This window comes from Bos javanicus, chromosome 6 (genome assembly GCF_032452875.1).
Source record: "Bos javanicus breed banteng chromosome 6, ARS-OSU_banteng_1.0, whole genome shotgun sequence".
NCBI classification, from domain to species: domain Eukaryota; kingdom Metazoa; phylum Chordata; class Mammalia; order Artiodactyla; family Bovidae; genus Bos; species Bos javanicus.
The window spans coordinates 96166086-96182375 of NC_083873.1; the positions used below are offsets into that span (position 1 = coordinate 96166086).

At 39.3% G+C, this 16290-nt stretch overlaps 1 protein-coding gene across 2 annotated transcripts in view; it reads right to left on the reverse strand.

Annotated features, from left to right (window-relative positions):
- Nucleotides 1-934: 934 nt before the first annotated feature.
- The window catches only part of PRKG2 (protein kinase cGMP-dependent 2), a 126528-nt gene continuing 111172 nt past the window's right edge, over nt 935-16290 (reverse strand). For both annotated transcript variants that reach the window (XM_061420593.1, XM_061420594.1), the window contains 2 exons: nt 6166-6232; nt 935-3980 (listed from right to left, as the gene is read on the reverse strand). In XM_061420593.1, coding sequence (XP_061276577.1) covers nt 3885-3980; nt 6166-6232 — 163 coding nt within the window. In that variant the 3' untranslated portion in view covers nt 935-3884. The remainder of the gene's footprint in view (nt 3981-6165; nt 6233-16290) is intronic.

The window sequence follows — 16290 nt, forward strand, 5'->3', positions numbered from 1 at the left end:
GTGGCCAGACAGTGGGTTGTGGTGGTTTTAAAACTTTCTTGCAAATTCTTTGAAACTCTCATTAAGAAACGGAGCCTCTGTTCCCTCCCCACAAATCAGGTGGGCTTGTGCTTCCACCCGTAGAATATGGCAGAAGTGATGAGGTGTGACTCCAATGCTGGTTCATAAAGTTTAGTGCTGCTTCTCTTTGTTGACTGGAACTCTTGCTCTCAAAGGCACACAAAAGGAGTCTGACTACTCTAATGACGTCATAACGTGAGGAATTCAAACCACATTGAGGATGTGTGTAAGCACACTGGACAGCAGTCCTAGTCTTCGAGAAGTCCCAGGCTGGGCTCCAGATACATGAGTGAACAAGGCTTCAGGTAATTATAGCTCTCAGCCACTGAGTCACTCTAGTCTTTGAATCTTTCCATCTGATGTCCCAGATACTGTGGTGCAGAGACAAGTCATCTTTGTCATGTGCTGTCCAAATGTCTGATCCACCGAATCTAGAAGAAGAATCCAAGCAACTAAGAGGTGAGTGAGTGGAAGTCACTCAGTCGTGTCCAACTCTTTGAGACCCCATAGACTGTATAGCCTGCCAGGCTCCTCTGTCCATGGAATTCTCCAGACCAGAATTCTGGAGTGGGTGGCCATTCCCTTCTCCAGGGGATCTTCCCAACCCAGGGACTGAACACAGGTCTCCCACATTGCAGGTGGATTCTTTACCGTCTGAGCCACCAGGAAAGCTCAACTAAGAAGTTGTGGGTGAATTTGTTATATTGTTATAGCAACTGGAACTAAGCCATGAAAAACCATCACAGCTAAATTGAAAATGAAAGGCATATTTGAGGCCAATATTTAGCTTTCAAGGCAGTTAATAATCAGTGTTTTTATAATTATTTTAGAATCTTGTGTGAATGAAATAATGATGTAAATACTCCTAGTATAATACTTGGCAATAAAAAATAAGAGTTTATTATTATACCAAAAGATATATATGTATATATTTATTTCCAAACAGTTATTATCAATGACCTACAAGAAATAATATTCTGGCCCAATATTCTAAAACTTTACATATACCACCTCTAAGTTATAGATGAATAAATATGTGGTTTGTTATTCAAGGTCACACATATCTAGGAAGAGCAGGAATTCAAACCCATAGTATTTTACTCCAAATCTTTTCCTTGTCATCACAACATTCTCCTCACCCCAGACATTTTGATATTTAGAGAAAATAGGAAATTACCATTGTGAAAAGCTGACACCACAGAGAAGAGGCTCAAGAATGAAAAATCAACTTTGTACCCAGAAAAGACAGATTAGGAATGATTTAATGATTAGGAATATGAAGGATATGTATATAGGGGAATAATTTTCTATATTTTATAAGAATACCTACATATCTAATTTATAAAAAGTTAGAATTTAGAAACTTAGGTGAGCAGTGAGCTCTTAATAAGCACTTCATTTTTGTGAGGATTAACTCTTCATATGCACTAAAGCTTAACTATCTTTACTTCATGATTTAAAACAAAAAGAAAAGATTGACATTATATTTAATTGATATGGTTGGCATACAGATACCAATGATACACAGAGTTCAGGACTAAATGGTTATTAAGGCCCCTTTAATTCTAACAGATAGTAACAGTACTTTCCATCTATGCAGCATTGATTATTTCGTTGAAATTGGTAAAGGACTCTCTATCAACTTACTCCCCAAAACAAGCCCCTAATGTAGGTATTATTTTAGTGTGCCTTTTTCTACAGGTGAGAAAGCTAGTACTCAAAAAAGTGAAGTCATTTTCCCAAGGTCATCCAGCTACAGAATAGAATTGGGTTTATATTATGGTTAGGTCTCTCATTTCTTCATCTTTATAAAGCACTCTAAAGGAAACCCAATAAAACCACATGTGGAGATTATATAATGGCATGGCCAGTCATAGCCAAAGTAAACTTGTAGTACTCTAAGTTGGTTTTTATTTGTATATTTGTAAGCTGTTTTTGAATTACAACTACTGATCACCTTTGAGAATACCAATGCTAGTATAACTGTACAGTTCTAATAGTAACCTAATACATAAATTTCCTACATTTATAGGTGGGTAATTGAAAAATATATACATGGAAAAACATACAGTGCTTACAAACCAAATGCAAATAAAACTCTTTAAAAAATCTTAGAAATTCATTAAGCGGGTTACGTCGATCCTATTAAAAATGCTTCATCTATGTACAACTTTAAAAATACTACTCCAGGAAACAAAAATTCTTTGGTTCAGCAAAAAGATTCTAAATGTGGAAATATAATTTGTTAAGGATGCACCTTCTTGGGTGAGGCCTCACTCATCTGTTTTAACACTTCAGAAAGCAGATAACTGATTCTCTGAATGCTGAAAATATGGGTGGAGTGTGGGTAGAGGTTGCTTTTCCTATAGAACATCAGCATATGGAAATATAACCAGGAGCTTGAACAATGCAGAAGCTTCATTAATGGAACTTTTTAATGCAGAAGAAACGTCATTTTTACTCTGCTAGATCAGAAAGGTAGAAAGTCGGCTTCCTATCCATTTGGAAAGGAGGGTGGGAGAATAATCATGATTGACACATAAAAACATTCTACTAGCAAAGTTCTTAGGCACTGGCATCCAACACTATTGAAACAAATCTACCCATCATTTGGAAGACTACAGAGGAGACAGGAGGGGACTTGATGTCGGGTGTCCTTGTTACTGGGCATTACTTCTCGAGCGGCTGGCCTGCCTTACATATCTAAAATTATAAATAGTCCCATGACTCATACATCTTTTTAAAAAATTATTAATGCAACAGTGATTTTGGTTTGCATCAATATTTGCCAATGGGATTTTCATTAAAAATTAACTGTGTTTATTCTATACTCTTGGTTTATTAATAGCAACAGTCACAGAACTGGCCAAAATATCTCAGAGTCTCAAAGAGTCAACATTTTGACCTTTTGGAAGTTTTTCTCCTCCACAGGTAAGGGGAAGTAAAAGCCTTCACAATCTAGTTTCTGCATATTTTCTAAGTTGATTGTGAAAATATTTAATATATAAGATAAAACTTTTCCAAAGGCCCCTCAATTAACCACACGTTACAACCACCTCTCACAAGACTTTTGCAAAGTCTCTGAGGTACCACAGCTGGTCACGGGAAAATAAAAAATATTTTTTGCTTTGTTTATTTTTTCTAAGTTCTCCAATACAATATAATTACCTGGAAGGAAGAATTAACTCATTTATGTTAGGAAGTGGTACCAAGGACTAATATTCAAATTTGCCTTTCCCCAGACTACTTTCAGAAGCATATTAATTTATTTCTAGGTTGAATGCAGGTAAAAATCAAGAATTTCTATTGACTAACAAGTTTCCTGCAAACCGCAATTTCAAGATGCCATGATGCTTACGTGAGATTGTTGGGAAAGGGAAATTTTCCAAAATTAACCCTTGTTCTTCCTTCTATTTGAATGACTTAGTTGCTCAAGGACAAGACATTTTTTATACCTTACTAGGACTTAAACAAGACAAGAATGATAAGGACGGAGCAATAGATTGCAGAGAAGATAATGTCCCTTTAACAAAAATGGTTCTGACTTTGAAGAGGGGACTAAGACAGCCTTCAACATTTGAGAAAAGCAAACAATGGAACACATGAATAATTCACAGCATCTAAATGAGACGTTATAATTCAAAACCACCTCTGCACCCACTCTCGCCCACCCCCCCTCCCCCCCGCCAGATCATGGGCAGGGATTCGTTTCTCTAATGGTCTTCCAAAAGATAGTGTCAAACTCCAAAGAGAAATGATCAGTGTTGGATTACTAGGACGTCTAGTCCTCTTGATTCTGTAGGCAGTGATCGTCTTCCCTTCTCTCAGAAGTCTTTGTCCCAGCCTGACAGCTCATCTGGAGGCACCCCCCTTTCAGGAGGATACTTGTCAAAGTAGCTGTGATCTGTGGGTCCACTGAGCTAGTAGAGAAAAGATGAAACCAAAGGTGAGGATAATGTTGACAAAGCATGCTAGAACACATGGGAATGCTCCCTGTATCTGAACACTGATTTTATACTGCAGCCACTTGTAAGGTACGCGTAAGGAAAAGATGACCAGTTATCAGTTTTGAATCACACTCTCAACCTCATGAGATCTCCCCTTTAGAACAAATGGATTGGGTTCCAGAATTACCTTTGATAGGAGCTACCTGGCCTGAGAAGTTATTTCTGAAAGAAAAGGTGAAAAAAAATGATATCTATTTTTCAAACTGGAAAACATTTTAAAAGGAAATACTTTTTCTTTAAAAATGGGTCAGAATCCTTCTTCCACTTTGTATATTTCTCATCAATCGAAATTTTATATGGCTAATTGACCCATATAAAGTCTCCAGAAGTTCAAACAATGGGAAAATTCAAAATGTTTGTTTTGAATGACTTTGTTGAAAGAATGAAATGACTCTGGTGTTCAGTTACTCTGTAAATCAAGTGGTTTCCAATTTTTAGTCTTCAATTTTCATTAGTATCTAATTGAATTATCAGCTGGTAGATAATTGAAAATACTATTTAGAATCCATCATAATGAGTTTTGGAGAGACAAGGAGACTACTCAGGTGTTCAAAGTGACATTTTATTACAAAACCCTCCACTCTCATTTACTTATTTACGTGAACACAACTCTTAGCACGTTCATCTATCGGACTGGCCAAAAAGTTCATTTGGGTTTTTCTGGAAGATGGTATGGAAAAACCTGAACGAACTTTTTGACCAACCCAATATATAAAAATAATTTTTAAGAGAAATAGAACTGATGTGGAATCTGGTTCCACTTATTAATAAATAATATTTATCCTCAAGTACATTAAATAATTTCTTTTCAAAGCATTTTGCTTAATAATTACTTTAAAATTTATAATGTATTTATGTTGTTTGATACTGCATCTTACAAAAATGTAATTATAACTGAATTCAGAAGAAATATCTGTGCTGCCAACAAAATCTTTACTCTCACAAAAATTTTAAATTAAAAAAAATTAAAATTTAAAGTTTTTAAAGGATGAGCAATAGAAGGCTTTCCAGCATAAAAATCTTTTATATTAGGATAAAATTTTATAGGGAACATCTAACGGAAATATGGAGATAGGCATTCAGAGAGAAAAATGAATGATATAATATTTCTGTATTTTAAAATTATTTTTAAAATAATTATTTCTGTCCAAAAAGCAACACTCAGATACTGAGCACTGGAAATGTAGCTAGTCAGAATTAAGATGTGATGAGAAGTGGAAAATCCACTTGAGATTTTTGAAAATTTAGAAAGATCTCATTAATATTTTGTGTTGGTTACAATTTGAAATGTAACATGTAAGGGCTTCCCTGGTGCTACCAAGGGCTTCCCTGGTGGCTCAGCTGACAAAGGATTCGTCCGCAATGCAGGAGACCTGGGTTCAATCCCTGGGTTGGGAAGATCCCCTGGATATGGGAATGGCTACCCACTCCAGTATTCTAGCCTGGAGAATTCCATGGACTGTATGGGGTCACAGAGAGTCAGACACGACTGAGAGATTTTCACTTTCATTTTCACATGTGGAAATAATAATCCTTAATGTAGTAAAATAATTAAAACTAATTTCACCTATTTCTTTTAACCCTTTTAAATATGGCTACTGGAAGATTTTAAATTGCATATAGGTTCATATTATATTTTTAGAACCATCTTTCAGCCTGACCAACACTGATGACCTTGGGACTTAGAAATGAAAGTGTTAGTCACTCAGTCATGTCTGACTCTTTTTGACTCCATGGACTATATGGCCCAACAGCCTCCTCTGTTCATGGAATTCTCCAGGCAAGAATATTGGAGTGAGTAGCCATTCCTTTCTCCAGGAGATCTTCCTGACCCAGGGATCCAACCTGGTCTCCTTCATTACTTAGATTCACATGTAATGCATTCCTAAGAGTTGAGCTAAGGTCCACTGAACAGGCAATAGAATCATATTTGCATAGAATCACAACTACAATGACATTTTAACTTAAATTTAAAAACTCAAAAATTTTAAGATCTATTATATACATACACTTGAGTGTGCACACATGATCACACACTTAAAATCTGTTTACAAAAACAGCTAGAAAAAAATCAAGAGAGTAATATCAGCTACCATACCTCTCTTTGTAAAGGTGATGGAAGATTTCGTGCTTTCAGTCCCTCCCAATTAAAACCATTTAACCACCTGAGAAATGAGAAAAGCACAGAGGAATATTACTGATCTGATACACTATTAGCATGTTATCTGTCAACCCATTCTGTTGCCTGCTTCCTGCCTGCAATGGTGTAGCTGTAAGTAATCAGAGAGAAATACTCACTGTGCCCACAAACACACACACACACACACACACACACACACACACACACACACGTGTGTGTATCTCACATTAAATCCATGCCCACTACTTTCCCGGGAGGGGGCTTTAGTGTCTCCAGCAGTCAGTCTAGATCTCCCTGTTTTTCCACTCATTGCCACACCCTTTTAGACTCAAAATTCATTCTTTGTCTTCTCTCCTCAAACTTTCAGAACCTCCTCTCCATCCTCACTCCCAAATGGTAGCCTGGCTTCCTATTTCACGAAGAAAATTGGAGCAGAAAAGGGAACTCCTACAATTTTTCACCAGCATAATGCTACATGCAAGTTCAGGAGCTAAGTCATGTCTGACTCTTTGCAACCCCAAGGACTGTAGCCTGCCAGGCTTCCTCTGTCCATGAGATGTTTCAGGCAAGATACTGGAGTGGGTTGCCATTTCCTTCTCCTATGTACCTGCCTATGTACCCATATCTGTGTGTTTCCCTTCTCTCCTGTGCCATGAATGCATTGCCTTTGCTTCCAGTTGAGGAGAGCTCCTCTACTGTGTACTTGATCTTGTAGACATTCTTTATTCAAACATGCTCCTTAAAATCTCACCTCTCCTGAATTTTCTCTGCTGGCGTATTCAGATTGGTGTGGAAAAAATGAAATTCTTGCAACCACAAAGCACTCTCCCTTCACCTGAACTTTTCTCCAACTCTCACTCCAGTTCTCTCTTCTCATTGGAAGAAAACTTGAAAGAATAACCTAATCACTGTATCGACTGCAGATAAAAAAAATTGCTGCCTGCTAATGCCAAAGAATGCTCAAACTACCACACAACTGCACTCATCTCACACGCTAGTAAAGTAATGCTCAAAATTCTCCAAGCCAGGCTTCAGCAATACGTGAACCGCAAACTTCCAGATGTTCAAGCTGGGTTTAGAAAAGGCAGAGGAACCAGAGATCAAATTGCCAACATTCTCTGGATCATGGAAAAAGCAAGAGAGTTCCAGAAAAACATCTATGTCTGCTTTACTGACCATGCCAAAGCCTTTGACTGTGTGAATCATAATAAACTGTGGACAATTCTGAAAGAGACGGGAATACCAGACCACCTGACCTGCCTCTTGAGAAACCTGTATGCAGGTCAGGAAGCAACAGTTAGAACTGGACATGGAACAACAGACTGGTTCCAAATAGGAAAAGGAGTACGTCAAGGCTGTATATTGTCACCCTGCTTATTTAACTTCTATGCAGAGTACATCATGAGAAACCCTGGGCTGGAAGAAGCACAAGATGGAATCCAGATTGCTGTGAGAAATATCAATAACCTCAGATATGCAGATGACACCACCCTTGTGGCAGAAAGTGAAGAAGAACTAAAAAGCCTCTTGATGAAAGTGAAAGAGGAGAGTGAAAAAGTTGGCTTAAAGCTCAACATTCAGAAAACTAAGATCATGGCATCTGGTCCCATCACTTCATGGCAAATAGATGGGGAAACAGGGGAAACGGTGGCTGACTTTATTTTTCTGGGCTCCAAAATCACTGCAGATGGTGATTGCAGTCATGAAATTAAAAGACGCTTACTCCTTGGAAGGAAAGTTATGACCAACCTAGATAACATATTAAAAAGCAGGTAGACATCACTTTGTCAACAAAGGTCTGTCTAGTCAAGGCTATGGTTTTTCCTGCGGTCATGTATGGATGTGAGAGTTGGACTATAAAGAAAGCTGAGTGCCGAAGAATTGATGCTTTTGAACTGTGGTGTTGGAGAAGACTCTTGAGAGTCCCTTGGACTGCAAGATCCAACCAGTCCATCCTAAAGGAGATGAGTCCTGGGTGTTCATTGGAAGGACTGATGTTGAAGCTGAAACTCCAATACTTTGGCCACCTGATGCAAAGAGCTGACTCATTTGAAAAGACCCTGATACTGGGAAAGATTGAGGGCAGGAGGAGAAGGGGATGACAGAAGATGAGATCGTTGGATGGCATCACCGGCTTAATGGACATGGGTTTGGGTGGACTCCAGGAGTTGGTGATAGACAGGGGGGCCTGGCATGCTGCAGTTCATGGGGTTGCAAAGAGTCGGACACGACTGAGCAACTGAACTGAACTGATGCCAGTAAACACTGAATATTGCCTGCACTGAAGCCATCAGCCACTGTAGCCACCTGGCAAGGAATTTGGGGTGGAGAAAAACATAATATTGGCACTAGATAGTTGAGATATATACCAAAATAATAATTTCAAGAAGATGCCCAGACTCTTGCTTCTTCTCATATATAGAAAAGCAGTAAAATCGTTGACTTGTGATGTCTTTGTGATTAGCCATAAATGTTTTTTCTCTCTTTTTTACATTGAAGTATAGTTGCTGTACAGTATTATATGTTACAGATGTACAATACAGTGGTTGACAATTTTGAAAGGTTGTACTCCATTTATAGTTATTACAAAGTTGGCTTTATTTCCTATGTTGTACAATATATCTTTGTAGCTTGTTCTTTACCTAATACCTAATAGTTTGTAGGTAAATTCTTACTCCTCTACCCCTAGATTGCCCCACCCTGTTTCAGCAGTAATCTTCTGATGTCCTACTACATGCTTTTTTCTTAAGCAAAAACTCCTATATGTCCCAGCTCTCCCTTACCTCTCCGGAGCAATTTCTCAGAGATAGCTGAGAGGCTACTTCCCAGGCTATCGTCCTCAATAAGGTCTTTGAATAAAATCTAACTTGCAACTTTTAGGTTGTGTGTTTTGCTTCAGTTGACACTACCCATTTTCTCCTAGGCACACTTCAGTCAGATTTCACCCTCTCCACTCCATGACATTGCCCCGGTTAACCTCACTGCTATCCGCATTTGCCACAGCTCATCACTCACACTTACCCATCACTCACACTTATCCAAACACTTTCTTTGCTTGAGACTTACTCTTGTTCTGGCTTTCTTCCTGCCTTCCTGAGTACTTTTCCTCATTTTCCACTGCTACTTCCATATGAAGTTGGTGTGCTCTGGAGCTCAGTCACTGGACCTGTTCATTTTTCAACTACCCTCACTTTGTAGGTAATCTCATTCAGTCTTATGGCTTTAAATAGCATGTACGAACTGATTACTCTCAAATTTCTATTTCCATTCAAGATCTCCCCACCCCATTGCTTTATAGGCTCATATCCATAACTGCCATTCACTATCACCCCAAAGAATGCCTAATGGGTATCTAGCAACAATCAGGTCCACATTGAAGCTCCAAATTTTCCTCAATAAAGTTGTCTAAACTCTTCCAGTTGTTCAAACCAAAGACTTTGGAGTTATCCTTTGTCTCACATCCTGTCTCAGTTCATGAGCAAATTTAGTCAGCATTATCTTCAAAATACATTGCTATTCAGAACCCTACAAATACCCAATACCTCCATTCTACCATCATGCACCAAGCCATTAGTATTTCTTGCCTGTATTATTACAATAACCTCCTAACAGGTCCTCTGGGCTTCCCAGGTCATTCAGGGGTAAAAGAATCCCCCTGCCAATGCAGGAGACTCAAGAGATGTGGGTTCAATCCCTGGATGAGGAAGATCCCCTGGACTAGGAAATGGTAATCCCCTCCAGTATTCTTGCCTGGAGAATCCCATGGACAGAGGAGCCTGGAGGGCTACAGTCCATGGGGTTACAAAGAGTTGGACACAACTGAGCACATGCATGCATGCGAACAGGTCCTTCTACTTTTGTCCATGGGAAACAACCCAGCAGCAAAGGCAATCATTGAAAATGTAAGTCAGGTCACATCATGCCTTTGTTCAAAGCTGTCCAATGCTTTCAATTTCACTCAGTGGAAAAGGCAAAGTCTTCACCATATCTTTATTATAATCCATAGACTTACAAAATCATCCTTTCAACCACCACCCTTCCCCCACCTTACAATTGTCCTACTTTTCTCTTTCTTTCTGTTTTGTACCTTTGTCTCCTCAACATTCTTCCAACAAGCTAGGGATGCTCCCAATTCAAGGCCTTTGCATGTGAGCCCCTGTAAGTGAATGAGTCTTTCCCCAGATTTCCACTTGATTTGCTCCCTCAACAGTATCAGATATTTTCTCAAAGGTCATTTCTTAGAGAGGCCTTCTTTGGGAGACCCAAGCTCAATCCCTGGGTCGGGAAGATCCCCTGGAGAAGGAAATGGCAACCCACTCCAGTACTCGTGCCTGGAAAATTCCATGGATGGAGAAGCCTGGTGGGCTACAGTCCATGGGGTCGCAAAGAGTCAGACATGACTGAGTGACTTTACTTTCTTTCACTTTCTTTGACCATCCAGTCTAACATGGCAAACCTTCCCCATTCCCCGCACCGCCCCACTCCCCCACCACATATTACATCCCATCCTTTCTCTATTTTCTCTCCTTAGTACTTAACGCTCTCTAATATCTCTACTATACACTTTATGTAGTTATAATACCTTCTTTATTTTCTTTCTCCCCAACTGGAATGCAAGCTCCATGATGGCAGAGATGCAAGCTCGTTTCCAAAGAAGCGTCACTAACACTTGGAACAGTCCATGCTAAGTTGCTTCAGTTGTGTCTGACTTTTTTTTGCGACCCTGTGGATGACAGCCTGCCAGGCTCCTCTGTCCATGAGATTCTCCAGGCAAGAAAACTGGAGTGGATTGCTATTTCCTTCTCCAGGGGATCTTTCCAACCAAGGGATCAAACCTGCATCTCTTATGTCTCCTGCACTGGCAGGTGGCTTCTTTACCACCAGGGCCATCCAGGAAGCCCACCGGGAACAAAAGAGGTGCTCAAATAAATGTCTGTTGAATAACTTAATGAGTCTACAACAAGAGGACACGTTTACACAGGATCTCTAACTATCATGTCTTACAACACCACATTGCCATACTGTGATGCTCTTGATGACATGTATCTAAAAAGCTCCAAGAGAAAAAGTATCTTACAATTATCTGTAATGAGATGAAGCTGAAGGCCAGATGAAGTTCTTTCATTTATTGCTTCCAAATCATTAATCTAAAAGGACTGATATGGTCTTTAGGATACACACCAGGCTTGGTGAGCTGGAGATTCAACACCAGAAATGAGGAGACCTTGCTTCTCTCAGACAGAAAAAAAATGTACTCTGTCTCTTAGAATCTTATGAAGCACATGGAGTAATACTGTTTTGTATAATACGGATCTTTTCTGTTGGGACACTGAAGTCACTTCAGTCAGTCAAGAAAAATGTACACACTGCTATATACTTATTAATAAAATGGATAACCAACAAAGACCTACTGTATAGCACAGGAAACTCTGCTCAATGTTATGTGGCAGCCTGGATGGGAGGGGACTTGGGGGGAGAATGGACACATGAATACGTATGGCTGAGTCCCTTCCCTGTTCACTGAAACTATCACATCATTGTTAATCAGCTATACCCCCAATACAAAATAAAAACTTCAAAAAAAAAAAAAGAAGAAAGAAAAGAAAAAGCACCAATCCAGGGCTTAAAAATAAAAGTACAGAAAGTCGATTTGGTCCCAGGAATCAAAAACAACAAAGACCCTGCTTTTAAGATATTTTTATTTTGGTAGGAGGTCACAAGTAAACAAACAAGTAAGTACTACAAATACTTACATTAGTTTCACATACTAATAAGTAATAGAGAATAAAGAGAAGACATAAGAGAATAAAATGGTAGAGGTGACTGGGATGGGGATGGGTTGGAGGTACTGCTTTTTAGCCAGAGTGATATCTGAATTAAAGCCATAATGAACAGAATGGAGATGCCATGGATAGATTTGTGTCAACGGCTTTCTAAATGGAAGAAAGTGATGAAATGAGCAGAAGTGTAGTGAATGGAGGGAAAACTAGAAAAACATATCATGTCTGAGAACCAATCAGAGGCCAGATCCTGTAGGGTCTTGTAGAACATAGAAAGGAATCAAGATTTTATGCTTAGGGGAAAACCAGCAGAAAGTTAGAAGGAAGTGATGCGATCTAAGCATGTTAAGACAATTATGGCTGCTATGTGAAAAATATGCATGGGCGGGGGTGGGGGGCGGGTTGTGCAATGGGAGGGTGGCGGGAGGTGTGAGAAGGCAGGCTGGGAGATTTTATGAGACCTTCACATTCTTCTGTCTGTCAACTGGACCCACAGTTAGGTTTTTCTACCTTTTTCAATCTCTTCCCACTCGTAGAACTGGTTTGGGGTCACTCCTTGACTGGATCTCCCATCCTAAGTCTAAGCTTAGCAAGAGAAAAAGTACTAAAAACAGAGGGCAGGCTCTAGTACATTCCACTTCAGATGCCATGCCATTCTTCACCCACAGTGCCATTTTTGCCTAAGCTGCTGAGTCTTTAAGCAAAGAGTGAGAGTCAGACAGCAGTGCTAGCTGTATGACTTCTCCTGTCCTTGCTGCAAAACCGCAGAAATCTGCTTGATCCACCCATCAGCTTCTTTGGACAGACTGAGGCTCCATTTTTAGGGATTTCTGGGCACACAGTTCTGTGGATTCGTTTCTTTTACCACCAAAGTCTGCCACAATTCCTTTTCACATATTTTACAATGCTCTCTACCCAGAAGCTACTCCATAAATATTAATAAAAATCATTACTGTTACTCCACTGAATCAAAGAGCCTATGCATTTCTTGTTGAGTACTTGTTACAATTTGACTTATGGCAATATTTACTTAACATGAGTGGTTATTCACTTAACACTTGGCCTTTTTGACACTAACCACATTTTAAGTAATCCAAGTGCCAGCATGCACTCGTGTGTGAAAAATATTCACTAAAGAAATATTAGCAGCAACTGTACATAAATTGCTTCTTCATTTTTAGAAGACTTGTAGCTATTCTTGAGAGTAAAATTCAGAGACTCGAAATATTAAAGGTAACATTATGAGACTGGAAACAAATTACTCCTGGACCTAGAAGGAAAGATTTAATTGGACCCTACAAATATATTATCCCTCTTTTTAGACAGGCATGACTGGTACCTAGTTAATAAGTTAACTCACAAAAAGGAGAGAGAGGAATTCTATTTTTAGGAAAGACGATTTAACACAGACTGGACAAACATTTGACAATAGAACATGTTTAACTGTATTGTTTTTAAAAACAAAATTGAAGTAAACGGCTTTCTAAGAAAAAAAATGTTTTACCTTAGAGAGGAGCTGGAAAATCTGATAGCAAATTTTAGAAAATTTTTTTGTTTTATTTCTTTATTTAGGCAGCGATGTGTGGCATGTGGGGATCTTAGTTACCTAGCCAGGGATTGAACCTGTGCTCCCTGCATTGGAAGCAAGGAGTCTTAACCACTGGACCTCCAGGGAAGCCCAGAAAGAATGTTTTCTCAAAAAAAAAATCCAAGAATATCCTGAGTAGAGAAGCTATATATGCCTTGGAGATTTATAGAAGGTTCTGCTGCTGCTGCTGCTAAGTCGCTTCAGTTGTGTCCGACTCTGTGCGACCCCATAGACGGCAGCCCACCAGGCTCTGCCATCCCTGGGATTCTCCAGGCAAGAACACTGGAGTGGGTTGCCATTTCCTTCTCCAATGCATGAAAGTGAAAATTGAAAATGAAGTTGCTCAGTCGTGTCTGACTCTTAGCAACCCCATGGACTGCAGCCCATCAGGCTCCTCCATCCATGGGATTTTCCAGGCAAGAGTACTGGAGTGGGGTGCCATTGCCTTTTCCTATAGAAGGTTCTAGAACACTCCTATTTGAAAGCAGAGAGAGATCTGTTTTTCAGCCCCACATGCCCCAGCTTTGTATCTTAAGAATCACTATGAAAATAAGATGAAATAATGGTTTTAAGCTCCCTGCGCTCACCAGAAGGCACTGTGTAAATTTGGTGCATCTTATTAGTGAACTCTGCTCTACACACGGATGCTTCAGCTACTTGGCAAAAAGCACCGTCTGTTAAAAAGCATGGGCAAATTAATCCCTATGGGGAAGGGAATTCAAAATTCTTCATTACCACACTAAAGTGAGAAAGTCCTTTAGCATCAATTTGCATGTGCATAAAATTCCAATTTGACAGTTACATTTAAATAAGCCTCAGGTAAATGAGAAGCAAGAGATAAAACTGGAACCTGTTAACAATTATATCACTTCTATTTTTCAACTACCTCAGAGCAACCATGAAGATGCTTCTTTAATGAGACAAAAGAGGACAATACACTGGAAGAGGGACTTTAATTGGCAGGACTTCTGTTTGTTCAATAAGAATGGTATATTTATGTGTCTTTTTATCATGAGAGAAGAAACTGTGATAACAGCATGTAGGAAAAGAGAGAAATTGGAATCTAAGATAAATAATAAACTTTACACTGAAGACAATCCAAAGGCTCTAAGAATAAAAACAGTCAAATACTCTAAGCATTTTGGTGTCTCTGAAATCCACAGATGTGTCTGTCTGTCTCCATCTCTTCCCTGCTCCCCACCCTCTTCCTGATATATCCTGACTCCTTACGGAAGAGCCCAATATGAATTTACAATGTTGAATACATGGCTTTCTTTCAAGAAAGCTCATGAATAGATAGAGCAGGGTTGGCAGCCCAGGATTTTTTTTTTGAGCTGCACCACTTCTGTTCAGAAAAATGGACAGTGTTTCTATTCAGCAGCATCTCTCCCTTTATTTTCACCCTGTGGTGATTTGCATCTAATTCTTCAATAAAAACATCCAGAGAGAAATAAAATATGGAGAGGCGTTTTCCTCTCTGAAAGTGAACACAGCAGTGTGCTCAAAGGTTTTCAAAAATGAAATTCTCAAATTTATTTTTTTTGCACTATCAAGAGGTGATAGTCTCTATTTGCAAATCAAGCACAAAAGCAAAACATCTTGAGGATGGCAAGATTTAGCCAAGCATAGATTAAAAACAAACAAACAAACAACTCCAAGGCTTGAACCTCCACACATGCAAACAAATCAGAGATTTTATGTTGTGGAGGTTATTGATGATTTTAAAGGCCAGTTTTAGAAATTAACAGACCTGAAGAGGTGCATATTAGATTACTACATAAGGATAAAACATGGTTTGAAGTTTTGTGGAAATCAATGTACCTTACCCGAAAAAGTAAAGTACAATATGAGACTTTAAAATGTGCAGAGCTAACATCACTCATTATCAGAGAAATGCAAGTCAAAACCACAATGAGGCACCATTTAACACCAGTCAGAATGGCTGCTATCCAAAAGTCTACAAGCAATAAATGCTGGAGAGGGTGTGGAGAAAAGGGAACCCTCTTACACTCTTGGTGGGAATGCAAACTAGTACAGCCACTATGGAGAACAATGTGGAGATTCCTTTAAAAACTGTAAATAGAACTGCCATATGACCCAGCAATCCCACTGTTAAGCATACACACCAAGGAAACCAGAATTGAAAGAGACACGTGTACCCCAATGTTCATCGCAGCATTGTTTATAATAGCCAGGATATGGAAGCAACCTAGATGTCCATCAGCAGATGAATGGATCAGAAAGCTGTGGTACATATACACAATGGAGTATTACTCAGCCATTAAAAAGAATACATTTGAATCAGTTCTAATGAGGTGGATGAAACTGAAGCCTATTATACAGAGTGAAGTAAGCCAGAAAGAAAAACACCAATACAGTACACTAACACATATATATGGAATTTAGAAAGATGGTAATGATAACCCTATATGCGAGACAGCAAAAGAGACACAGATGTATAGAACAGTCTTTTGGACTCTGTGGGAGAAGGCGAGGGTGGGATGATCTGAGAGAATAGCACTGAAACATGTATATCATCATATGTGAAACAGATCGCCAGCCCAGGTTTGATGCATGAAACAGGTGCTCAGGGCTGGTGCACTGGGATGACCCAGAGGGATGGGATGGGGAGAGAGGTGGGAGGGGGTTCAGGATGGGGAACACATGTATACCCATGGCTGATTCATATCGGTGTATGGCAAAAACCACTACAGT